General features: G+C 36.7%; 1 protein-coding gene and 1 long non-coding RNA gene across 2 annotated transcripts in view; both read right to left on the bottom strand.

The window, feature by feature from the left end:
• Nucleotides 1-26493, bottom strand: part of LOC128876321 (uncharacterized) — a 420681-nt gene that overhangs the window by 126404 nt on the left and 267784 nt on the right. The window lies entirely within an intron of this gene.
• Nucleotides 14366-16089, bottom strand: LOC128876320 (peritrophin-1-like). The gene is made up of 2 exons (XM_054122581.1): nucleotides 16018-16089; nucleotides 14366-14975 (listed from the first exon to the last, which is right to left on the bottom strand). The coding sequence occupies exons 1-2, from the start codon at nucleotides 16022-16024 to the stop codon at nucleotides 14500-14502; spliced, it is 483 nt and encodes a 160-aa protein (XP_053978556.1). The 5' UTR covers nucleotides 16025-16089; the 3' UTR covers nucleotides 14366-14499.

Below are 26493 nucleotides of genomic sequence, written 5' to 3'. Positions count from 1 at the left end.
AACATTGTCGAGTACCCAGCGTTCCAAGTTGCCCGCGTTATACGATTCACGTTTCGAGTATCTTGCTTGGAAGCAGCCTCTAGGTTCGCACGAACGTTGCATTGATTTTAACGTGTGTCAGATACACGATTACAACAATGCAGCCAACGTGTGCCGTTGAAACGGACGTTATCCTTCGAGCAGACGCGAACGAGTTGTTAACTCTGACGGTTGCTTTTCCCGAGAATATTTCGGATCCTCTAGATACTCCCCCTTGAAACTTATTATTCTCTCCGACGGTCGTAAAAAGGAAAGATCCGGCAGACACCAGTTTCATCAATTCCAGTTTATCTTCTACTTGCGGTTTTAATTAACGATCCATCGAAGGGAGATGAAAGTTCATTATGAAAGCGATGCATGTCTGAACTTGATTCGAGATATGAATGAAAGGTTTTGGATTTCAATCGACTCAAAAATATTGATAACGAATACCTTGTATATTTTTCATAATCTATGATTAGTCAATTCGACAGGTGTTGGAAAAATCTAGATATCGACTCGAAGAACTCGAAGAATAACACGTTTTCTGTGATCATGAAGTACACTTACAAGACTTCTGTATTTGTGAAATTTCAGAACGTGGATTTGCATAGTATGTCACATGAATGTAGGCCATGCGTTTTTTACTTTTTCTTCTTTACTTGAGTGCGAAGACGTATAAGTCAACAATAACAGTTTTGTTGTACAGGTGGTTTACAAATTTTTGTTTTAGTTATACATTTTATAAACGTATATCACACCCTACTCGTTAGATTTTTCACCTTTTATTTCTTAAATTATAATTTGTAAAGGAAACTTATAGAATCTTCAGGAACATCGGGAGTTACGTATATTTTACCTTGACTACGTGTGTTTAGTGTGCGTTATACATATTTTAGTGTTTATGTAATGTACTCACACCTATTATTCCATATAAGTGTTTGATTTAGTCTTTAATTATAATTCATGTAACTTGAACATAAAAATATTTAGTTTATTAAACTATACATTGCTGCAATTGATACTCTTAAATCTGAACAATCTGAAATGTGTTTTATTAATATATTGTGATATGAATATTTAGTTTAATTACGTCATTTTGTTGTGGGATGTCAACTATACTTAGTGTAGATATTTGTTAATAAACTATGAAAGGTAATGAAATGAAACGAAACTTTTGGTAGAATCTGTAACTTTATAGTTGAGTACAAAACCGTATTTATATTTTGAAGCTATATGTATAACTACAGATTAAGAACGCGTATTTTAACCCTTTGCACTCTTCGCCATCTCGTTGCAAAATGTGCGAACAGGAATCGCATTACATTAAATAGTCTAACTTTAGAAACGTGTAGTTTTTGGTATTATTAGACTTGATTATAAATTCTTATAGCCTTTTTAAAGCGTTGACACCACTGCAAACATAAAGGATCCTTCGAAAGAGGCTTCAGAATTTTATTTTTTAATATATTCAATATATACCCAAAACGTACATTGTGACCCACTGAGAATAGGAAGAGAAGTAGGAGCATATCGCCCCCGTTTGAGAATTCCAGCACCTCTGCTCCAAAGTAGGTGTCAGTGTCCCAACCTTATAGTGTCGCAAACAAAGTTCCGCCGAAGGAAGAGAGAAAATGTGCCTGTAGCTGGTTGCAGGGGTTCAGGAGCAAACCAACAAATTCGAGGGTGTAGTCTTTTCCACCCGTGGTGGTGGGTAGCCAGCAACGTAACCGAGGATCGGGTGGTCTTTAGGTGGAGTTCGCTCCAGGGCAGAGACGGCAGGCGTCGCGGTAGCAGGGTTGGTTCCTACTCGCTCCTAATTGGGAGACCGGCAACTAACTCTCTTAATTACCGCCTCTACTTTCTCGCCTCTCCTCCGTCGGCCTCCACCTCCTACGCCACCACCTTCTCGTCAGCCTGTCTCCACCTACCGGCGTTCTCTTCGTCCCTTCTCACCCCCGTTCTTCGCCGTCCTCTTTCGACCAGCTTTCACTTACGCGAACTCCCTTCCGCGTCCTCCTTTCTCCCTTTCGCCTCCTTGCACGAACCCTCTCGCTCTCTCCCTCTTGCCCTCTTCTTGCCAAAGGGGGAGCGCTGAAAGCTCCGAGAAAAGTTCCGTCGACTTAATTACACGGAATAATCGCAGGAGTGCGGAACCTGGACCGAGTCGCTGCGTCCATTCCCACATTACGAGATTTCTGATGTGCCACAAAAGCGCCCTGTTCCTCGGTCGGCGTCTTCCAAGGCCTCGTTTCGCCGTCGGTCGTTCGTGCTCGCGTTGATTAGCCCGGGACGGGCGTTGATTAGAAAATCGAGTCACTCTTCGAGGATTTTTTTTTCACTCCGCGTACGAGCGAACCCCGCGGAAAACGAGGACATCGAAGTTCCACCTGGGAATGGTCGGGAATTGCACGGTGATCTCGTTTCTTAGCCTCCAGCTGAGTTAATTGCTTGGAAAGACTCACGACGCGGACTTTGTCTCGTGAAAAATTGAGTAAACAAGGAATATGGGTCTTCTTTCGAGACTTTGTATTCTGATGTTTACCCTAAGGAGACAAATTTTTCAAAAATGCATCTTTCGTATAACTTCTGTGTACTTTCTATATAATCATATATTTCAATTGGATAACAATTGCAAACTTTGACGTACATGCTATTCATCTCTAGATTATAATGTACTATGCCATCTAAAAAGAAAGAAGTATTTTTATTTCCTGAAAAATCTTCATTTCTGGAGATGACCGGTCCTTACATCACAGTCTTTAATATTAATAAAAAGCGCTGGGTATGTAGGATTTGACATTGATACGAATTTCTTCATATGTATGCATCAGTGAAACCCGCTTCTCCTAGCTGAAGATTGAAGAAAAAGTACTTCGTCCTTGTTAACTACTTAATTTACCAATGACTTTGATCTTCGTTTAACTCTTTGAATTACACTGTTTAAAATTAAAATAAAGATGACGAAAGTATTATTTAGGTTTTTAAATTAATTATAAGAACCTAATAAATGTGTATTTTTTTTTTTTTAAACCAAAAGCGTATATACAGCGCTTACTTTTAAAATACTGTCTTATTTGATAAAACATAAAAACGTTCGAATCGTGTTATCTTAGATTACATACGCGTTTAAATAAAAATAAAGCTCAAGCTATACAGAATACAATCCCATTATACTTATTCAGCTTCAACCTTAGTATGAAACATCAAATAATATTTTCTTTATTATACTACGATTTTCTTAATGAATTTTTAATAAAATAAAATAAATACAACATTTACTGATATAAAGGCACAATTCCCTAACTTTAATTACAACAGTGTCAAGAACTTATCAATGCATTTTGGTTTTTACTTGTTCAACATTTAGCGTTAACTTATAGCATTGACAAACGAATGGACAAATTTTAATGAAATATTAAAGCTAAACAAAACGCGATACAGTTTTTGATCAACTAAACTCCAAAGAGTTAAAATCTTCCGCCATCAGTACTGTTCGTGATGTCTAACCCCACATCGTGGGCTAGGTTTATCTATATCTCGAAGCCTTCTTGAACTATGCCAATTGGTTTTGAAGGAGCCGGAGTTCTCGGGCCCGAAAATCGCGTTCAAAGAAAGCGTCATTGTGACAAATTGCCCGCGAACCGGAGGGTGATCCTCTTCCATCGTGCCCCAGCTTCTCCTCGAAAGGGGTGAATAATTGTAACGAGCAGAGATTGCGCGGCGCGAGGCGCGATAAGAATTCGAATAAGGGTTGGAACTTCTGGCGAGGCGATGGCGAAGGGTTGTAAGGGCTGTCTTCTCCGATTCGCGATCGAGTCGAGCGACAAATCAAAGCTTTTAAGTCTACCGCCCCTCCCCGTAGAAAAAAAACAAAATTACTCTGGAAACTGAACGTGAAAGAGGGAGGAGACACCCCAATGCGTTGAATTTTAACGTTAAACGATAAACTGTCATCGACATTCCTTCCCATCCACCAGGAGCCGGAGAACTATGATTCACCGACCCTTTTAATCGTCTTTTACGACAGGCAGAGTGTACCCTTTGGTACATTCAGAGTGCGAATAAAAATGTTTGAATATAATAAGCAAGACAACCGACGTTGACAAACACCTTGCCGAATCGATTATTCAAGGGTAAGCTAAATAGTAAAGGGAATATTAAAAGCATGCAAAAATCAGTATCATTCCTGAAGAGTTTTTCAAGAATTTGTCATACCTCTCTGACATGACCAATAGCAATATTGATATATATATATATATATATATATATATATATATATATATATATATATATATATATATGTTAATCGTGTATGCATATAGGTTCTTTTTCATCAAGGTAGGAAGTTCTCATTGAACAATGAAAGAAATTAAACATTTCTTTTTATTTATCCACCTCTCCTCATACGGTAAATCTCTATTGCATGAATTCGATTTCATTCCTTGAAGCAGAAATTATTTCTTGGTTATTTATACGCCTATAAATTAATTATAAGCAATACGTGATTGAATATACAGAACGATTAGAAGAAAATATTTATAATGTGCAGATCACGTGATACGTTCTCTGTAAAATTTGCGAGGACTACTTTGAATGCGTTTATAATCAGGTACATTATTCAACACAGTCAATATTCTTGTATTATGTGAATTTTATTCTATGTTCCTTGGTCATTTGTATATAATTATGAATTACTAAATCTTCAAGGTAAACGATAATTGTCTAAGATTTAGCCTATAAGTGTGGAGATATTAGATGTTCCTATGTGAAAATATTGTAGACAAACTATTCTAATTTTCTCGTTTAAATTAATTTTTTGCGAAAATTATTTACACAGTGAAATATAGTACTGTTTACTTTAGTAGTCGCAATAACATAGCACATAAGCATCATTCTTCTCAACCATTTTTCAAAATTTGTTGAATCTTCCAAGAATTAAAATAGTTAGCAGCTTCTTAGATTATATCGAAGTTAAGTTCAAAGACTACTTTATTCCAAGTAAAGATTTCGCTTGATGCATCTGCATAATATAAGATTCAAAGCGATTCGTTTTATTGTACTGGCACACTTTAATAATTATATAAAAAAAAGAACAATAGAGAAATCTATATACAATATCGAATGGGATCATAATAAATATAATACGTACAAGATTCAAAAAGTTAGCAGCTTCTTAGATCATATTGAAGTTAAGTTCAAGAACTACTTTATTCCAATTAGAAATTTCACTTGATCCATCTGTTATAAAATTCAAAAGAAGAATAATGCCTTATAACTTATAATACGATCCAAACGGCCAAGAAAATTGAAGATTTCGAATCGTGGTACTGGCAGTCTTATAATATAAGTGCACAAAAGAAATCTATACAGAAAGTAAAAAAAAATAACTGTACAAAGTAAACTCGTTTGAATAATATTAAAACGTTTAGGCAATAATCGACCAAACACGTGCCGTCCAAAAATAATTTCGACCAGATCATACACGAAGATCGTAAAGACTTTAGAGACTGTTTTTATTATGTGGCCAATCGGGTACATCATTCAGCAGAGGTTTAAATCCTCCATGAATGCGCTGGTAACGATATCCAAAGCAGCTCCTGGGCAGGTTACCACGTGCCCAACGGTTCACCGTGCCCATTCGCAGTCTTCGGGAGGGAAGAATACAGTGGTACCTGCAGTAAATAGAGATGCTTTCTTCGGTGTCAGCGAAGATGGCGTCGCTTCGCTCGCGAGACGTCGAAAGAGGGGTCCCGCGATATCGAGAGCTATGGAGCCGAAGTCAGGAAGCAGGAAAGGGGTTGCCAGTTCATCGATGTTACATAGCGCGCGTCCTCCACCTCCGTGGTCTCGCGACCTCTTCCATCAGCCGATTGAGCCGTTGAAAAGGTATCGACAGATCGACGCACAGGAAACTACCGTTGCGACGCGCTTGTCAAGCCCGTCGTTGCTCTTGCCAGCGTCGTCTAACCGCGTTTCAACAGGTTGCGCGTTCCTATCGCGCTGAGGATTCGGCCTGGGACCGATCGATCCTCCATTGCTTGCTTCTCGTTACTTTATTGAATACAACAGGGGAAGGGTGACGGTCAAACGCTGACCCCCCAATTTGTGCACTGTCTCGAATGTTTCGAGTCCAAAATTGCGAAAGGGTTTACAGAATGTGTTTATGTAGGAAGTAGTGGCAATAAATAATATAAACATCTAGAATTCAGAATGTGTGGTTACTGTGAACAAAAAGACTTTTGATACTATATGCACCAGGAGCCTATTTGTAGTTTTATATTTATAACTGTTATTGGTCATCTACTTACGGTGCCCAGTTTGAGAAAACAGAGAAGCATATTTGATATATTATACCACAACTATTTTAATCGCATGAACAACAACAGTTCAACTAAGAAAATAATACAAATATACATATATCTTAACACTTTCGCTGCGAATTATATTTCTTTTAATGTAAAAATTTGTTACAGATGTTCTAATATGATTATTTTGAAAAATATATATTTGTGGCCCATATATTGATGTCCGAAGGTCCCAGTTGATTATTATCCATTTTATAAGGGTAAATACAGAAAGAAAATTTTCCAAAAGTCTAACCACAACACTAAACATAAAAGAATAGACCAACATGAATGCTTACGCAGATCAATCTGACTGTCTAAATACGCCTAAACCGACTAAAAAAGAAAAGAACGCGCATGTGCGTCATCCGCAGCGAAAGTATTAAGAAAATCGAATGTATTCCGTATAGACCCCGTGAACGTCTGACGAATAATTAAATCGACGACAACGATCGACCATTTTCATCTTCAATGCATCGCGACAGGCCATGACCATCTTATATACAGTGTCCATAACAGCATAAATAACCACAAAATAGTTTCTACTCTTAACAGGGAAGTAAAACTAATGCAATGGATTAAATTCGACATCGAGACGTCCCCGACGCTCTAGACGCGACCGCAAACGCGACACGGTAATACCGGCTCCTCACCGACGCCATTCCTACAAGAATATTCGCGCGTGCTCCCTTACCCCACCCCCTTTGTGTCAAGATTCCCCGGTTTCTCGGTCGGAGTCGTGGATCGGGCGAGATCCCTCCCTGCCGATCGGGTGACAGAGGGTCCCGAGGAACTCCTCCGGGGCACAAGAATCGAACACCTGGTCGGTTTCCTCGACGAGGGTAGCACGGAGGAGGGCTGGAACCGTCCAGAGGAAGGGTGGACGCGGGGTTAGCGACGAAGGGGACGACGACTGCACGGCATTAACATGACAAAAGGGCCCCACAGAGGCTCCTTGCAAGGGACCCAGGTGCGTGGGACCGAGTTTTTGGGCCCCGGTAGCCGCTGGAGGGCGTTTCGGGACACCCCCGCCGCGCTACCCTCCTGCTCAATAAGGCTGTCATTCATGGGGACGTTGGCCCGTACAACCCGTGACGCTTTGCGAGAGAACTCGAGACGCCGAATCCCGCCAGGATCCTATTACGTCGACGTAGAAATTCCTCGCGGAGGGTCGAGATCCTCTTATCGTTTCAGAGGAAGTTTCCGCCAGCAATCAGGAATGATTAAGGTCAATTAGCAGTCTTCGCGGACCTGACTCTCCGTGCCTCGCGGATCGATCGCTAGTAGCTGGGTCCTTTGTGAAAGCAAATCTGCAAGACGTTCGACTCATCGCGCAGCATCATGCCAGAGATTTAGGAGATGCGTTCCAAGTCGATACCGAAATATTGGATTTCTCCGAATATACTGGAAGTTTGCAGGTAGATTCACCACACAGGTAACAATTATGATTAGTAATTCACGTAGAGATTTCCTATGACATTCTGAGTTTAGGTGTAGTTAAAAAATAGTTGAGCTTTTGCTTAGCTTTAATATTCTATTTAAATGTTAAGTAAGTGAAAAGAGAAATTTATAGAAGTCAAAACGCGTTAGGAAGATATTGACACTGTTCTCCTGCGTGGCTTGAATTTTATTTCGTATTTTGGATTGTCTCAAAGAATTGAAAGGAAGTATACAACTGGTGTGCCCGGGGTATATTTTCACTCCTTGGAGAATCAATGTAAAGTATTCAATGTTTTACGTGGGTTTGAAATGAAAGTAGCAAGAAACAATATTCATTATATCGAGTTGTATTACGTTCTGGTTTTGATATCTAGTCTTAATTATAAAGAAATTGTTACCAATTCAGTGTTTTATTAACGAAATGATTGTTCGAAAAGAATTCATAATACTAGAATACTTAGTTAACTGTTGTTTACGTTCATAATTTACAATCTTCAAAGGGATTTATAACAATGGTTTCATAAGGTTCGATGTTTTAATTAATATCAAAAAACATCATTATATCAAAAAATATCAAAAAAAGGGACCCAAAACTGAATGCAACGTGCAGTTTATAACAATCCATAGCTGATTACTTCAGTAGCATTAAAATGCGAGTGAAAATGAAACAATAATTTTACAATGTCATGCTTGAAATCGTTATTTAAAAACGTATTAACATTTTGTAAATCCAAATAAAAGGAGTCTGTTTTCAGCACTGGAACTACCGAGGTCATACGCACCAATTATACACGTAATTATATCTTTATAATTAGAGGGAGGAAGAGCGAACTAATTTGTTAATTAAAATAATTCTCTGTTAAAATAATTGTACCTAAAAATTGCGATAAAAACAATGTTAATTATAGACTTTAGAAAGGTAGGGACTTTAGAAAGAAATCTGAAGTACATGGATCATCAAATTGACCGCCTTGACAGTTTCAGCATTAAGTATTTAGTATGAAGTATTTAATATTAATCCTCCGAATGGTAAACTTAGAACTAACTGGCGCAAAGAAATATTGCTATTTTATCTAATAGTCTGATAATATTAACACTTTGCACTCGAGGCCTTCTTTTCTGGTATCTACCAGCAACTCGAGATGTTTCTTAGCATTCTATTGCCATGAATTCTAAGCTATCTAGATTTGAGAGTAAAGTCACCTTTACCTCGCCGACAATCATTTTATTGACTCTTCGAGCTCCAAAGAAATTAAACCTAAAGAAACATTAGGTATTGTAGATTTGCTGCGTGAAATCTAATGATGACTGAGAGTCACCTCTCGAGTGCAAAGGGTTAATTTCTATAGTCTTCTTTAACCTTATTGTATCCGCCATTATCTGATTGAACGAATCACTAATTTTTCGACTTGGGCAATCGTCAACAACTGACCCTACCTTCGAAATAACCAAAAGGTTTATAAGAGAAACACTCTAATTCGAGAGAGATCGTCGCCAGCGTTTAAGCCTCGCTCTCAGCATGCTCTCACAACCCAATCTATCCTCGGAGCCCTTGGATCGGCGACGAACAGGCGTGTCGGTTAGGAAAAAGGAAGTTCCTCCGACGCATGGAAACGTGACGGCCAAGAGAGCACCGTGTTCTGGAAGGATGCTGCGACCCCGCGACGCATATGCGAACGAGGCTTTACGTAAGCAGGTGTGACGATGCGTGGACACGCGTCTACCAGGAAAGACGGACCCTCACACGAAGCCGACGCCCGCGTCGCGACCAGGTGTTCTTTATTATAAATCTCGTTCTCGGTCCGGGGCACGTCGTCTCGCGAGGAACGCGGAGTTTTCAACGAACTCTGTCGCAGACTCCCGTTCCAAGAATGGCGATTAACGCGAACTCGACTTCGCGAACTTCGCGCGCCACCTTCAATGTTGCCCGAAAGGTCAAAGGCGCGACTTTAACAATGGCTGATTCAGGCACCGTTTCTAATAAACGAACGGTCTCTCGAGCAACGAAATGCTGGAAACATTGTCGGGGAACTTTCACTGTACAAAGTTTTAGAAGAAATCAAATTTTCTCGCTTTTAATAGTCCCGCAAAATTAATAATCGAATATTTCTAATTCTAGGGAGGAAAGGGGGCGGGAGTTTATCTTTTGTCCTCGAGATTGGAACTCTAAGTTACAAAAGATAATGCCTCTCTGTTTCTCTCAATGATCTACTGTACATATGTTCCAAATATGCTAATTACATTTTTCAATGATTCATTTGAAATTATGTTGTACAGATAGTTTTAAAGATTCGTGATTTCTGAAAAAAATATGTTCGACACGTTTGGACTCCGTGTGAACATTAATATTGCGTTTGCACTTTATTATGTTCCTGATAATTATTCAGTGTGACGTGTTCAATTACCACTCCAATTTTTACTTGTTTATTATTACATGGATGTGCAGATGTATATTTTGTTTCAAACATTAATGTAAATCAGATAATAATGATACACATATTATAATTCAAGTTGTAATTTGAATGTATAACTTTCTATTTTTATTTAATTATTAGATTGCGGATGTTTATGCAAGTTTATATTTTCACAAGTACAGAAACAGAATTTAAAGTTAAATGAAAGTATGTCTAATCTTCTAAACAATATAACATGTTTGTTATTGCCGATATTTTATACAGTTTGCACATTTTTATACATTTGCACATTCTCATAGGTTTGCCATATTTCCATTTCCAATAAGTGCATAAACATTCGCAGTATTTTAATTATAATTGAATTAAACGATATTTTAAAAAATGTTAAGACAACCCGTACATGGTCGAAAACGTTCGTATTATGTATAATTAATTTACATCGTCAATAAATATTCCCATTAAATATTCAAAAGTTGCGTACTAAATATCATCCATTTCTATGAAGTAATTGTAATATTTAAAATGCCGAGAATGATTCCTATCTCAAAGCTGATATGTTTACATAAATTACTGCTAGTCATCAATGCTTCAAACTATTGGTCTTTATTTCTTGCATATACGAGTATGCCCTTCTATTACAATATGTAATTCAAATATTTTAACGCAATATCATTTGTAAGTTTCTGAGATTGTTTTAATTGCAATTATTAGAAAAGGAAAGTACTTAATATTCATCTTACACATCAATATTATCTATTAATCCTTTCATTCTAAAATTATTTTAAAATAACAAAAATGATATTTACTTCCATTGTTGTGCATATTACATAACAAATAAACAATCCAGTTGCTTTCTGAGATGCAGCATTGCTCATTTATTCAAATTTAAGATTATCCAATTGCTGGTACAGTTACATTAAAATTGTTTTACTAATTGTAAGTTGCTAATTGCTGTATAAGTACTGATACAGGTCTCTATCCAATAATACCATTTTCCCACGTAATTGCAATCATCCCCGAGACCAGAAGCTAAATTCCAAGGGCTATATCGTGCAGCGACGAGATTCCGCACAAAGGGTATTTATTTTTCGTGATTGACTATACCAAATATTACAACAAGAGGTGGCATTGTCGGTACACGGGTGCTTGATATTAGTATAACGCGGATGGTGCGGGTACCTGGACGCATTGTTGCCGAGCGTATATTGGCACGGCCCTGGGGCAGACGCCGCTCATTGTACCGCTTCGGTACAACCCCTATCAGGGTGGTGCGCGCGACGGAAACGTTAGGAAATCGGAAAAGCGATCCGACGCAAGGTGGCCTTCGGCTAACGGGAAAACTCGCAGCTCTCGGATGTCTACGATCCGTGGGTCCTGCATGTGACTCGATTTTCTCTGTGTTGGTTCTCTACGATAAACAGCAAACCTGACTTCTTCTGTTTCACGGTTGTTTTTCTTTTTTTTGGAAAGTACCCTTGAACAATTGTGCAGAATTCATGAAATTGCTGAAATTGTATGTAGAACTCAGAGTGTAGGTCTGTGTTTGAAACTTTAAACCCGTTTTTCTCGAAACCGTATTTTCGAAGCTAGTTGACCCGATTTCCGAAAAACTATTGGATCTATCAACTTCAAATTTAAATTGTACATTCAGAAATGATTCTTCTATAGCCTATAGTCGAGATGATACATTGCATACATAGTTTATTTTCATTCTTTCCTTAAGTTTGAATTTTTGAATAGGTCGAACTTGCCATTTCTACAAGACTGATCATTTTAGATTTTTTTTCGTCAGACGATAAAGGATATTCATATGTATATTCATATTTCAGTTTATTTGGACAGTAAATGTCACGTCAGCCAGTCACCAATGTCTGTTCCTCAGCATATATATTTTTACAAACATCTTCCTATAAAAATTTGTATATCATACAAAAATAGTAATAAAAAAGGTTTCTCTAAAAATGTTTAATTTACATAACAAATAATTGTTGAATGTTGATCTTTTTACACATAATAAGACACTCGATTTGAAATAAAAATAAAGCTAATTCTGCCCAGAAGAACAATGTCAACAATTTACCCCTGTATTTTTTTACTATAATACGATTAACTCATTCATAATAAATTTTTAATTAAATAAAGCAAACAACATTTACCGTTATAAAGACGCCACACAATTCGTAAACTTGAATTACAACAGTGTCAATAACTTACTAATCTATTTTGATTTGTATAAATTCCAACTTTCATTTGTTGAACATTTCCTTCATACCATTATCAACTAAATAAAAATCTTTAAATATGATATTAAAGGTGGGTGGATGGATGGTGGTGGATAATAAAGCAAAGGGTGGGTCCTACGGGAACCTATTGTAATCGAAAAGCTGAGAGTGAGTTCTCAGGTTTCCTTAAAACGTGTCGACTCTGTGAATTTCGAGACGTCGAGATTTTCAATTTTAGACGCACGTTCGAATGATTCTGGTAAAAAGTCGTGGGAAATTCGTTCGTCGTTATAAAGGTGACCGGAAAAATTAGGTCAGCAGGCCGCTAGAATTGAACGGACTATTTATTTCACAATAGTTCCGCGCAGCAAGTTGGAACTCCTTCCATCCCATTTCCGCGCTTCCATTACAAGGAATAATAGGACGGAAAGCGGGACCGATCGCGAGGCCCGCAAAAGTTGCTATCGCCGGCTGAATTTCCTGTTGGTGACAATTATCCTCGCGGAGAAAGCGCCCGATTGCCTGCGACTGACGGCAACTCTTTACTCCACATAGATATCGAACGAGAAATATTTCAACAAGCGCACCACCGCGCAGCCTGTTAGCCTAGCAATCGGATTGCTAAATGAATAGCATCATAATTTCTAAAAAAATTAATTCTTTCTAGATATTTGGTATCTGTGGTCATGGTATGTATGGTTTTGTTACATATATGTGATTTAATAAGACAAAAAATTAATAGACCGATACATTCTTCAAAATGAAACTTTTGTTTGTCTATGGAATCAACTAATGGAATCAAATATCTTTAATATTTGTTTGCATATTTTACTATCATTGCAGTTCGAAGAACAACCACCATTCCGTCGTTTTATTTTGTCCAGCTTTTCGTTTTTTAAAACCAATGCCATTATTTCGTGTAAATTCTTCGTCTTAATTAAGCATCATTGTTAATACAAGAACAAAGCCGATTTTGTCGTATCACAGTGGGGAAAAGTACTCGCTTGAGTAATTATTAGAGTGGTCCAAAAGATACAGCGCATTTTATAACTTAATTCATTAAGTGATAACATTATAATGTTAAAGATGATAGCACTGAATTACCATAGATCAAGTCATTTGTATTTTTTAATTATTTTCTCGGTACAATTATTATGTTCTTCTGAAAAATGAAAAATTCAGCACGATCAAGCATGAAAAATTCCTTAGATTCTAACTTTAAAATGTTACTTATTTATGTTCAGACTGATTGTCAAGTGTTACTATCGACTTTTTTTATTTCTAATCAGTTGTGGATGTCATTAAACATGTACCAAAATTAATGTGATCGGTAATCACGATAAGTCGCCAACAGCGGTGGGTAAATCTGTATTTGAATAATAAATGACAAATGAAACCAACGTCCAGCTATTTACTTGAGAGTAATCTCCCAAGCACCTAAACGCAGCGTCGTCTTGAAGAGTCTATTATCGATTTAGTCTTGTTTCGCCTCGTATTATACATCTTTAATAAATTAATTACTAATGCACAATGAAAAGTATTAGGTTGTCCCAAAAGTTTCTTCCATTTCCTTAAATAGCAATACATGCACAATATTTTATGTCTAATGTTACATTATTGAATTGTACACCATTCATTTTACTCCATTAATGTTACAACATTGACATCTAAGAAATTAGGTTGTCTATTTATCTAAACACTGCCATACAAAATAATCGAGTGCAAGTCACGGACGAACCTTTTGGAACAGCCTAATATATTAAATTCAGGGAAAATAAACAGTAAGTTAGTAATGAACGTTTTAATTAGAAGTAACAGAAAATGTATCCCAATATTTCTACAACCATATTAATAAAATACACGCGTTGTATAGCGTACGCCGAAAATATTCGATACGTAATACACTGTTCTTAGCGTATTTAAAAGTGTCCTTGTTGTGCCAAAAAACTTGTATTTCTCAGAGTGGAATTGAACTTCACGTGGTTTTATTAAAACGAAAATTCTTGTCTTCATACTTCATTCAAATTCATAAAGACCATATACTGTTGCCACAGTGGTTTATGGGCAGTTTGGCACATTAGCTGGAATGTCGCAATCGTTTATTCTTGGATTGAAGTAATGTTTCGCCTGACAGGACGTTACGACTTCTTTCCCGGCAACGCAAAGATAATAAAGATCACATCTGTCTTCGAAGGCTCGCTTGGTTCCTGATACACATTGAGGTAGTGGGGTTGGAGGTGTATCTGTACCTCCAGGTACCAAGTCTTTGCAGCAGGTTACATTCGCCGGCCAATCACAAACTCCTAATTCCGGGTTAAAGCACAATTGGTATGAGGTGACTTCGTCCTTATACTCTGGGCACTCTATCACAAACTTTTTTCCCATGTTGCATTTGAAAAACCTATGGCAATTATCTGGATCAGCAATCTGAGTCGATAGTCTTCCATTTATTCCTGGGCATTCTGAAAGAACGGCTGCTTCTCCATTGATAAAAAAGATGGCTATCGTGGCGACAATAGCTACTAAATATAAATCTGAAATTTATCAAGCAGAAACATTAATACTAGGTACCACTGTTCTACGAATATTTATACACGATAATTGTAAAAACTTGGTCAAGCTGTAGCTATTTTCTAAGATGAAATATTAAAAGTTAATATAGGGAGATGTTAAATCACACAATTGAGACTATTCTTTGATGATATAATTTGTCCACTTGATGCAAGTGCAAATGCAATGTACAATCGGAGTAAAATATTTCCAAATATTTGTAATTGAAAATCGTCTATATTGACGTTCTTAATATTATTTGTCAAACTGGATTTTCTGTATTTCAAACACATTATTTATTTTGTATTTTTTCTTACAAAAATACGACTTAAACTTATACGATGCATTACAGGAATACTTATCCTATGGAGTCTAATCGCATCTTTTGTTGTTAGGTATACTGATCATAATAACATGAAATTTTGAAACAGTAATTTAATGTAGAGTAAGTCTTTAATGATATTTCAACGTATCCCGTAGCATTTTAAGAAAATTTGAAAATTGTAGATTTCAGAACCGTTTAAAATTTTGTGCTATCTTTCTTCAAGAAATTATAATTATGTATTGAATTAGCCAATGAATAATCAGTCTCCGCGAGCTTACAGCGACTACATAAAAATTCCAAAATAAAAATAGTTTCAGCTTAAACAAAGATTTTGTTTAAGCACCTTTACAAAATTTGTTCTAAACAAATCTCTACTTCGACAGTCTAGTTATAATTTACTGAAGAAAAGGTAGCAACCGATTTCAAACAGCAATAAAGTCGATAATTCTTAAAATTTTTAAAAATACTTCGACATAGGTTTAAACATCACTAAAGATTACAACATATTCAAATTTCGCCAAAATCAACGACGTTACTCTAAAAAGTTTCTGATTTCGCGTTGAATGACACCTAAGAATGAAACAGCTGTAGGTTCGTACGTATTATCGACAAATTATTTACAATTTTTTATTCTTTAATCATCTTTTGTTCTCAGTTAGTGCTGTTTCAATAAATTGTTAGAAACATTTCCAAGTACTTACTTCTCATGACGAAACACACACGATGGCTGAATATCTTGGAAATCCTAATTCTTGTAAAATCTTGAGACACGTTGAAACTTATCTCGCGGCTAACTATACATCGTGTTCACGGAATCACGTTTATATACTGTTAGACCCTTCATCCGTTATTCCAAATACCAGATATGCCGAACAGTTGTTATTGACTCAAGATTAACGACTTCAATTACTTGGTATAGTATCACGCAGACAAAACAAACATGTGAAATATAGAATACTACTTTCATTAACATTCGATTTACATATGAATTGAATTCTTGAAGTGTAACAATAAAATTGTAACTGAAACACTTTAAGCAAACATTTTTTTATTTTAATATTACGTGGCGACTCTCAGGCGTACTCTAACTACGCGTAGAAGTATTCATACTATTCCTCATCCCAGATGGCAGTGGTAAACGACGCAAGTGGTTGATAATGGCATTATTAAAAACTCATCAGGCTGTAGAAATGAAAATTATTTGAGCGCATCACTTAATAATTTAGTTAGATATTGCTAAGTAGCTACTCTGATTTTTTCACTGACAAAGTAGCTACTTTGATTTTTTCACTGACAAAGTAGCTACTTTGATTTTTTGAACCCCTTGATTTTTTTTTGCTTAAAGTATTCTATATATATGGGCAAATCCACAGAACTTTTAGATTTGCAATTGAAAAAATATTTTTGTTTGGCAGCACATTTTTAATATTTAGTGCACACAATCAAAATCGGTGGGCACTCTAGCCTCGCAAATTCTCAATCCATCGACTTGAATCTCTTTTTATGTAATCAGCATATGTTTTTCTAGTGAAATACGTAGGGTTTTTTATTATATTAATATTTGTATTTTTTATGCAACTTTAAGTACAGCAATTTTAAGCTAAATTGGTATGTTTTACTTTGGAACGATGCCATTTTATTAAAAATGTATATTTTCAATAACGGCTATGTATTTCACTAGCTTTTGGACCTATGAAACTAATTAATTTTAGTTCACTGTTCTAGCTTGAACCTGGTTTGAGTTATCGTCTGCCAAGCTGCCATTTTTCTAAAAATGAAGAAAGTAAAACATGATTTTCTAATACAATATCGCTTCAATAACAATTCTTTAAAAGATCTGAAAATTCAGATGGGCTAAGTGGTGTGACCCCTTAATGACAATAACATTATATTAGTATATTGATGGTCCTTGATGGTCCTGACATGTCAAATTCATACGATTCTATTTCATACCAAATAGAGTCCTAAACGTTTAACAATGTAGGTGGTGCTATAGTTGTACTTCTCACCGTAAATATATACAATAAATTTCGTTTACGTTACTAAATAAAAATTTAGAAATTAGTAGGTTGTCTTGTGTTTTTGTACCTGATTGTATTATAACTTACGCGGATGCATGACTTACTTGTTTTCCATCGGGTTCATATAAATGAAGTTCGGCCATCTGTACAATCTTGTGAATGTTATTTGGTTCGAGTACTGTTGTATTAGAGTTATTAGCTGAAGTTAGACAAATATGTGATAAAATTCGAAACGCGAAAAAGGATCCCTGCACGCAATCTCGATCCAAGAGTCCCTCGAGACACCATCAATCTTCAGCGAAACAACTTTGACGACCGGTATTTCAGCTCACACCCCACATTTTAAGAAACAAGTTTCACCATGGGGCGGAACATGCATTGGTTTGAAAATTAGGGGACCAATACACGACGCAACAAATTCACGACCAGACCACCGAACAATGTGCCTCCTGCGGACAAAACCACGAGTCCCAAGAAGCAACACGAGAGACAAACAAGAATCGCGGACGCTGCTGATTATCTACAGGACAAATATTGTGACTTTGCCCGACGCCGATCGAAGAATCAAGATCAACCATCTCGCGCTATTATTGAACGCAAGAATTGATTCCAAGAAAGCCAAAGGGGTTTTAAACGAGAACGATATGTTTTTAAAATATGATGGCAACGCCTTTTAGTGGCATATGTAGGAGTGTGATATATAATATGAGGGTAAGCGTGTGAGCGTATCTGTGAATGCAATGGTTGCGTGGTTACGCGGTGTGATTTGTTATTTATAATAATTCGGAGTTCAGTTCGGTCGACACAGTTGTAAAAGTCAGACAATAAAATATACGTTGTCAAACTGGAAATCGTTTAAAAGTCATTTGATTCCTACACATAGAAGTGACACCAACTGCTATTTGTACTCGGTATGCTCTGATAATCATGGTAACATTGGTAAGATACACGCTTCAAAAATGTTTGGTAATTATCATAAACCGAAAGTAAAGTAAACGATCTCTTATGTATAGCCAACGTGCAGTTTGTGAAAATTATGGTCCACATAATCGACCTAACATGCTCACTATTCGTCAAATCGTTACAAAATTCGAAAAGGATTTAACTCTCCTTAATAATTAACTAAAAATGTTGCATCGCAATCGTAACCGTTGCTAGTTTACTGATTGGGCTCTGGAGTAATTTGTAATTGATCGTAATTTTGGTGAAAAAATCTTGGTTTTAGATGCTTATTTTTAGAGCTCACGAACATTGGATGAATTAAAAATAAATATAGAACACAGTGTTGCACACACCATTGTTATGTATTATATTTGAAAGCTAAACAAAAATACATGTTCTATCTTAAATGGTTGTTATTTCATTTCAATATAACATCATATCCCTTGTTTCGAGTAAACCATCTCTCTCATTTCCTTGAGCTACTAAACCCATTCGCAACTCTTTGATCTTAGATAGGTTGAAAAATATCCAACCTTTTGATAGGTTGAAAAATATCCAACTTTGTCTTAGCTGCAATATTATATTTAAAGTTTTTAATTCGGTTGACAATGTTATGAACTAATGATAAGTAAATAGGAACAGAAATGTATTCGAGTCAAAATTAACAAATTGTTGACACTGTCGTTGTCATCAAGGTTGCCGATTTGTGTGGTGCAGTTATAATGGTGAATGTTTTTTTTTAGAAATGTATTATTTTATACTAATTTTATATACTAATACTTTATACTCGTTTTATACTAATTTTGCAGCTGAGTTATTATCAAGATTGTATTATGTGCAGCTTGAGTTTTATTTTTATTTTAAAGTGTGTGCCCCAAAGAGTCAAAAAACCTCAACGAAGAGCGATAGCTTTATTTCATTTTAGATGGCATACTATGTATAATAGCATTTTATAATATATACTACTAAATATACAGTATGAATACATAACAAGAAATCATGAAAATTGCCTCGGAACTGCTAAAAATAAAATCAGTACCTCTAGTTTTCTGAAGAGACTGTGACTTGAATCATGTCGATTGGGCTCATGATTTACTCAGAAAGCTATCAATCGAGTTGAAAAGTGTTGTTTAGAGATAAATGTACCTAAACCCCCAATAGCCTTCGATCGAACGTTTAACACTGCTCCACACTTCACGTCGTAAATCTAGCAATTCTAAATATCTTTTTGTCAAAATTTGATAGAGCATTCTTGAAATGTGGATCTTTCGAGACACGGAACAAAATTAATTGATTTATAAAACTCTTATACAGTGTTGCGTCCCCTTAAATTAGGAATGTTAGTTTAATTCGCAGTAGAAAATCTCGTCTTTCTAATTTCTCCCCAACACGAAATACGACTACGCCAGATACCATCCAGATTCCAGATACCCAGTTAATTACCCATGTCGTCGTGCTGACCTCGGGTGTCCGAAGCGTTTGAAAATTCGCGGCTGTCATGTCGGGACGTCTTATCTCCCAGGAACGTGTCGCGAGTTATCGTCGGCCGACGTTATAGCGGCCGATATTGCTCTGGTCTGGCCTGGGAGTGATTAATCTTAGCTCGAGGCCAGGACAGTGTGTCCTGCTGGTGGCCCCGCAGGGTAATGATCCGTGGCACACACGATAACCTGCCACCCTTGTCCGACACCCCTGCATGTCCTACGTGTGTCCTTCGCACTTGTACGATCGCGTGTATCGAGGATCCCGGAAATTTCGTGGCTAGAAGAGGACACCTTCTTCGGATGTCGGTGGACATGTCAGAAGGCATGCGATACGTCTATCATTGTAGACGTGGGTCGTGTCACAACAATTTTTCCTTAAATATTGGGTTGTCTAGAAATTTCATGCCTATTTTCAAGAAGTCTAAGACGGTCCGAAAAAGCAGCATATTTATGAATTTTTTGGGGACGAACGGAACATGTTCTGCTAATATGTTTTAGAGTACTCGAAAGAACATTTCTTAGTGCATGTGTCACAATTTTTGTATATAAAAATATCCTAAATTAACAAAGTTGCGGCGTTGTCATTTTTGTACATGTGTATATCGTGGTGACCTCCTTACCTCAGAGCTGCGTTATCCGAAATTCAAAATGTAAGCATTTTTGAATAACACATTAAATTGTTTAAGTTGTTTCAAAAGGATTTTTAGCCTAGTTTTTTCTATGGGCGAGAAATGAGCATTCTTTAGGACTACAATGTATATGAATTGTTGCCATTATGCGTAACGTTATTTTTTTTACAAAATGCGTCTCGGTAACACTTAGACAATTTAATTTATTATTAAAAAATGCTATATTATTAAATTTCAGATAATCTAGTTCTGAAGTGGAGTGGTCAGCGCGAAATACTCATATACGAAAATGTCAACGACGCAACTTTGTCAGTGTAAGATATTTTTAAATACAAAAATTGCGACAGATCAACTATAAAACATTCTTCCAAATACTCATAAATTTATTATTAGAACATTGTTCATTTCTCTAACAAACATTCTTTAATATGCACCTCTTTCGCACCGTTCTGAGTAGGCTTTCCTCCTTAAGAAATATTAACACATTCGCAATTGGCAGATATTTTCCATTTCTAATACCGAGTACTGACGAAAATAATAAAATTCTGAAGTTGAACATCACAAATTTGTAACGTTAGAGCTAAAATAAAAATTACAATTTTCTGATTGTTATCGAAATAAGTGTACCTTTGCGATAAGTGTGTGCTAAGAATTAAAACACTCGGAGTGTTATCAAACATTTTTTAAAATTATTTTTAGGGTTTTCTTCGGAAATGAAAAATCGTTAATTTAAAATACATTGCAAGTTGTGTGCAACGGTCTCGAATTTCATCCACGCAAATATTATTTTTGAAAGCAGATGCTTCCAATGTTTGGAACGCTTGCGGTTCGTCGATTTCATGGCTAGAGTGAGTCGAATCCTGGTCTCGGTTTCGCGGCGTGTCTTACGGGCAATTGTTTTTGAGAGTTTGCAGCGGGGCAACCAGTCGGAACGCGGCTGGTGATCTTGCACCCGACCTAGCCGACGAGTTTTACCGGTATGAAAATCGATTGACCTTACAGACAAGCAATAGGGGATGCCGGTTTGAAATATGGCCGTGTACTGGGTGTTTTGGAAAGAAATACCGTATTAAGGAAACATTAATATCATCCCCTGGAGAAAACATCCCTTCAGCTTGTCTTCGTTCCACACGCTGTCGCTACTTCTACATTTGACTTGTACTAGAGACAAGAAATATTTGTATAATAACTAGACTGCCAATCTTTATGCAAAATAAAATCTTCGGGAAGGTGCCTACAGAAATTGAACCTAAATAGGAATTTATTTTATTCTGCAAATATTATAACATGAACTTTACTTTCAATCTTTTTTATATTTTTGCCTATTGTTTGCATTTTGTAGGTTCTGACACATTCAAATTTCTTATAAATGCATAAAGATCCGCAGTCTAATAATAACCAACTAAATGTAAAATTTACAAATCGAAAAGTAAAGTTTTCTTGACAATTTATTTTTGAGCTTGATGATTATTTCTTTATTTCAATTTAATAATATCCCGAATAAAAGCTTTGAATAACATGTGAACGGATAATTGACTTCTGGTCTGATATTTGTATCACGGATTAATGAAAATTACAATTAGTGTTATGGAATGAAATTATATTTCACGTTATGCGTATGTATGCATGTACGTTTGTCTGAATAACAATTCGATTGAATAAACGTTGCGAATGAATTGCTATATATGGCGCGTTTATGCGTCATTATTTTGTCCATCCTGGACTGCCACCATGAGTACGTCACTTTAAAAAATTATCGGAATATTTTCCAAACGTTGTTTTTCTGCTCCGCGGCGTCTTAACGAAAAGCAAATTTTCCTCGAAATTTAAAAGTATAGATTCTTCATGTTTTTCAACAGTTCATGAAGGGTTTATTTATAATATTGACGTTGTACCTCGGACAATACAAAATCGTAGATATCGTTTTAAAGGATTTATTACATGTGATGAACGCAGCGTATGTTATTGAGACGAATAAAATGCAAATTGTTATGAGATCAAGTTGCGTATGTATTTGCTTAATTACGTCAATCCGCCATTTTTTAAACGACTTCAACGCTTCTCTTCTCTATCTACTGTCTATTAACAATGCTACATGTTTATAGTTTTAATACACATTGAAATCACTTAGCGTTATTTTAGTATTAAAATTTGCAACGTCCTTATATAACGTTACAGTGATGTTTTAAAATATACTTAAATAAAACGATTGTTCGAGTCAGTTTTATTTTTATTTAATTATAAAAAGAATTTTGTAATTTTTCTTTACATCTGAAGATGAACGAAGTATAATGCAAGAAACGTTATTGTACTGCATGGAAATGCTTAAACAATGAATAAATATTATATACTGCCTAAAAATCTGAGTTCAATGCTTATTGCAAACAAAAAATATTAAACCTAATTAAGATCGTGTTATCGTATATGTAAATGTTGTGTAGTGTAATATGGCCAGAGTAGGTGTGATATTATTTCTACGCTACTCGAACATTCAGAATTTATATACATTGATGTTTTTATTTGATAATTTATTTAACCTAGACATTTAACATAGACAGGTCAGTCCTTTTATCTCTAAAAATTGTTGATATATTTATGTATTCCAGAGATTGGATAACAAATGTAGAATTAACGTGCACTTGTTTACACAACTATTACAAATAAATACAAAATAAAATTATTAAACTAAATTAGCGAAATAGTACGTTAATTTTCGAAATATTTCAAACAATGTTATTCTAAAAGTGATCAGAGCTAGGAAAATAATTATGAAACAAAATACACATGTTATTTACGTCAAATAACATTTCAAACAATATCATTTCAAGGGTCCCCAAGGTCTGAATCACACAAAGTTTCGTTCAAATCAGATTTATCGTGGCGCGATTTATTTCCTTTGTCAGTAGACAGCCCGCGTATTTGCGGAACACCCCGTGTATGGAGAGCGTCGTGAGAGCAGCGCGTAGAGCTGGCCGCGTGAAATCAATGTTTCATAAGCATGGATAACAGAGCCGACCGCCATGTACACCGTGACCAATGTACATCTTGATTTAGTAGATCCGTTGGACGCGTTTAGGTAGCCCGGTTGGTCGTTGAAGGTAGGCTTAGGGTGGACGGTGCCGGTCGGCCCGGCTGCTGCTCGGTTGCTCGCGAGCTGTCTCGTTAGCAGCCGGACAAGAACGAGGAGAGCCTTTGGAGGAGGTGCACGCGAGAGAACAAGCAGCCTTTGGCGAAAGGGAAACACCGAGAGGACGAGAGAAGGTGGCCAGAGAAGGAGAAGACGAAGGAATGAGGGGAGGCAGCGAGAGAGACTGTCTAATAAAGCAATTCCGTTATGGTGGTCGGCGTAACATGAGAAGCTATTCGCCCTCGTTGAATGCGTCGAGATTTTTATGCAGTTACCTGTCCGCCACCCCAAAAAAGGGACGGGGAGATGCAGCCACCGAGTGGGAGATGGGAGAGTGGGAGTTCCGGGCACAGTCGGCTGGAAAGTGTACCGTCGAGTGTTCTAAAGCGGTTTCGAAGTAATTTTGAAGTTGGGTCCTGGAAGGGGAGCCCCGCTCGAGCGCTTTCGAGAACATAACGGGAAGTAAAACGGCCGGCTTTAATTAAGCTTCGTTACGACGTCTGCGCTCCTTTCGTCGGCGAATTCTTAGAAATTTTTTAATTAAGAGTTACACGCCGATGTCTTCTCGGAGTTGAACTCGCTCGAACGGAATCAACGCTCGACGGTTACTTCGATTAAATTCCGTTTCAGAGGCAAACCGCCGAATGATTCGATCCTCCACCCCCGGCATTCCTCCCGCGATTTACCATATCGATCGATCCGCATTTGGGTCACCGTATACACTTCCGAAAAAAACATGTCACTGCTCTGCTGATTTATTCGCTAATGTATTAGCAACTAGTGAGATCCTCTATTTTGCGCCCCCTCCCCCTGTTGAATCGAAACAGATCCAAGCGTTTGAATCTCTCGCGGCTAGTTCGGTTCTTGACAAACTTTTCAGACAAATACGTGTCTGAAGTAATTAACGCCACCAACCACGATGTGTCGTCGACGTTAGACAAAAAAAAAAGAGGTTTAACATGAAATTTGCAAAAAGAAACTGAGTCTCATTCAATTGTACAGAAAGTATCATCCACGACGCATCGTCTCCATTGTATCTGCAATTTTTCTATATTAAAGGTACGGAATTAGCACAAAAAATATATTTAGATACAGTGAGTTTGACATACATCGTGAAACTTTCCTGTCCGTATTGATTGGAAAGTTACCGAATTTATCGAAGGCATACAAAGTAGAATATTCCACTGAAAAGGCCTCGGCCATTGGACGTCAGATACTTACTACACTGGCCAGCTTATACAAAGTTAATGGACGAGTCTGGCTGCGAGTAAGCAGAATGAAGCACGTAACGATCATTCCTGCGATAATAGACCCGTAGCCCTTATCAATTATCAATTCGCACCTTATTATCCAAGTTTCTTATTCGCAAGTAACACAGACGTAGCAGCCATTGAAGCTAGTCCTCTTTCTTTGCTAGGACGTCGCGTTTCGGAATTTCCTTCGTTCGAGAAGTCTTCCAGTTACTGTGAGGCACGGGGGTAAGTTTCGCAACAATGGCGACCTATATAGCTTCATTAAACCTGCGGCCATTCGTCAGGCCGAACGGCATCCGTGACGCCTCTGGACTCTCAACAAGCGAATTAGGGAGATTTACGGCCCCAGGACGTGACCGTGGCGCGTCTGACTCGGAATGGACTGTATCCACTTTTCAGCTTGACCCCACCGAGTCGTTACAGCCCTGACTGTTGATCCCCAACGAAACGTGCAAACGGTGCTGGAATGCGAGAATTCGAAACTTATACAACAATTCAATACGTACTAAAAAATTCTTCACAGTCAATCTACATGCATCTAAGGGAAGGAAGAAGAAAACCAAACGAGTGGTTCACCCGATAAATTAAGGCAGAGTTCTGAGTGGCTGGACGATAGAATAAATCATTCTCGCGAATATGTATTTTGGCAACAAATGATCTAGGTATTTGACACCTTCAATGGTTAAATTGTAGATGTATATGTAATTTTCATTTAAAAGAACTGAAAGGTAGTATTTATTATACAAATAGTGATTGAAATATTCCTTTATATTATAATGGTATAGTGGCAGATACTGTTTGCACCTAATAAAATGCCCTATCATTCTATATAATAATGTATTAAAAACCATACGTAGAATTTTCTACCACCATTAAAAGAGACAATTATTGGAACGTATAATTCTTGCTTTGGAAAATAGAAAATACTTAAAAATAAAAATATCTGTGATTCCAAAGTGTGATCAATGAAATCATCATACAACTTATTAGATTCGAGGAGATAACTTACAGATAACATCACTTCTTTATAAATATTTGTCTCCCTCTCCCCATTGAAAATTATCGATACGTTTACTTTGACCTACTTGCGCTTGAACTATTTGCTATGCACGTGGTACACTATCCGTGCTAAGGAATGAAAGTGTGACATACGTCGAGCTATCTAAGTCGACATTCAGAAGTCACGTTCCCACTAGAATAAATATTAGAACACAGTGACACTTGTGCCATGTGTCACAATTTTTAACTTCGATAAATTTCAAATCCGTATTTATTTTTGAATCTAATACATTCATGTCAATCATTTTTCTTTCAAACTCTTGGTCAATTTTATTCTTAATTTAATTACATGTTCGCTTTACGTGCGTTTCAATGTTTGTTTTATTATTACACTTGTGTTTGTAAATATTGCCTATTTAGCTAATTAAATATTATTCTGTCATTGGTTGTGATTTTCATCGAAGTCGATAGGGTTTATGACTACAGTGTACATTTGAAATAAAAAAATTAAAGTTTTTTAAAGTAGATACCTATGCTTATCTCCTGATGTGAGAATAATTTCATGTTTTAGCAAATTAGGAAATTGTGGGCCTTGGAAAAAAATGGTTAAATTTCATATAAAAATATTAGCTAGTTGTTGATAAAAATAGAAGAAATCAATTATAGTTTTCTTAGCAAACTACCAAACAGGTTTAGATGTTGTTTAGAGATAAACATATTTA

The sequence above is a fragment of the Hylaeus volcanicus genome, chromosome 5 (genome assembly GCF_026283585.1).
Source record: "Hylaeus volcanicus isolate JK05 chromosome 5, UHH_iyHylVolc1.0_haploid, whole genome shotgun sequence".
NCBI classification, from domain to species: domain Eukaryota; kingdom Metazoa; phylum Arthropoda; class Insecta; order Hymenoptera; family Colletidae; genus Hylaeus; species Hylaeus volcanicus.
This window is presented reverse-complemented; position numbering and strand designations above follow the sequence as displayed.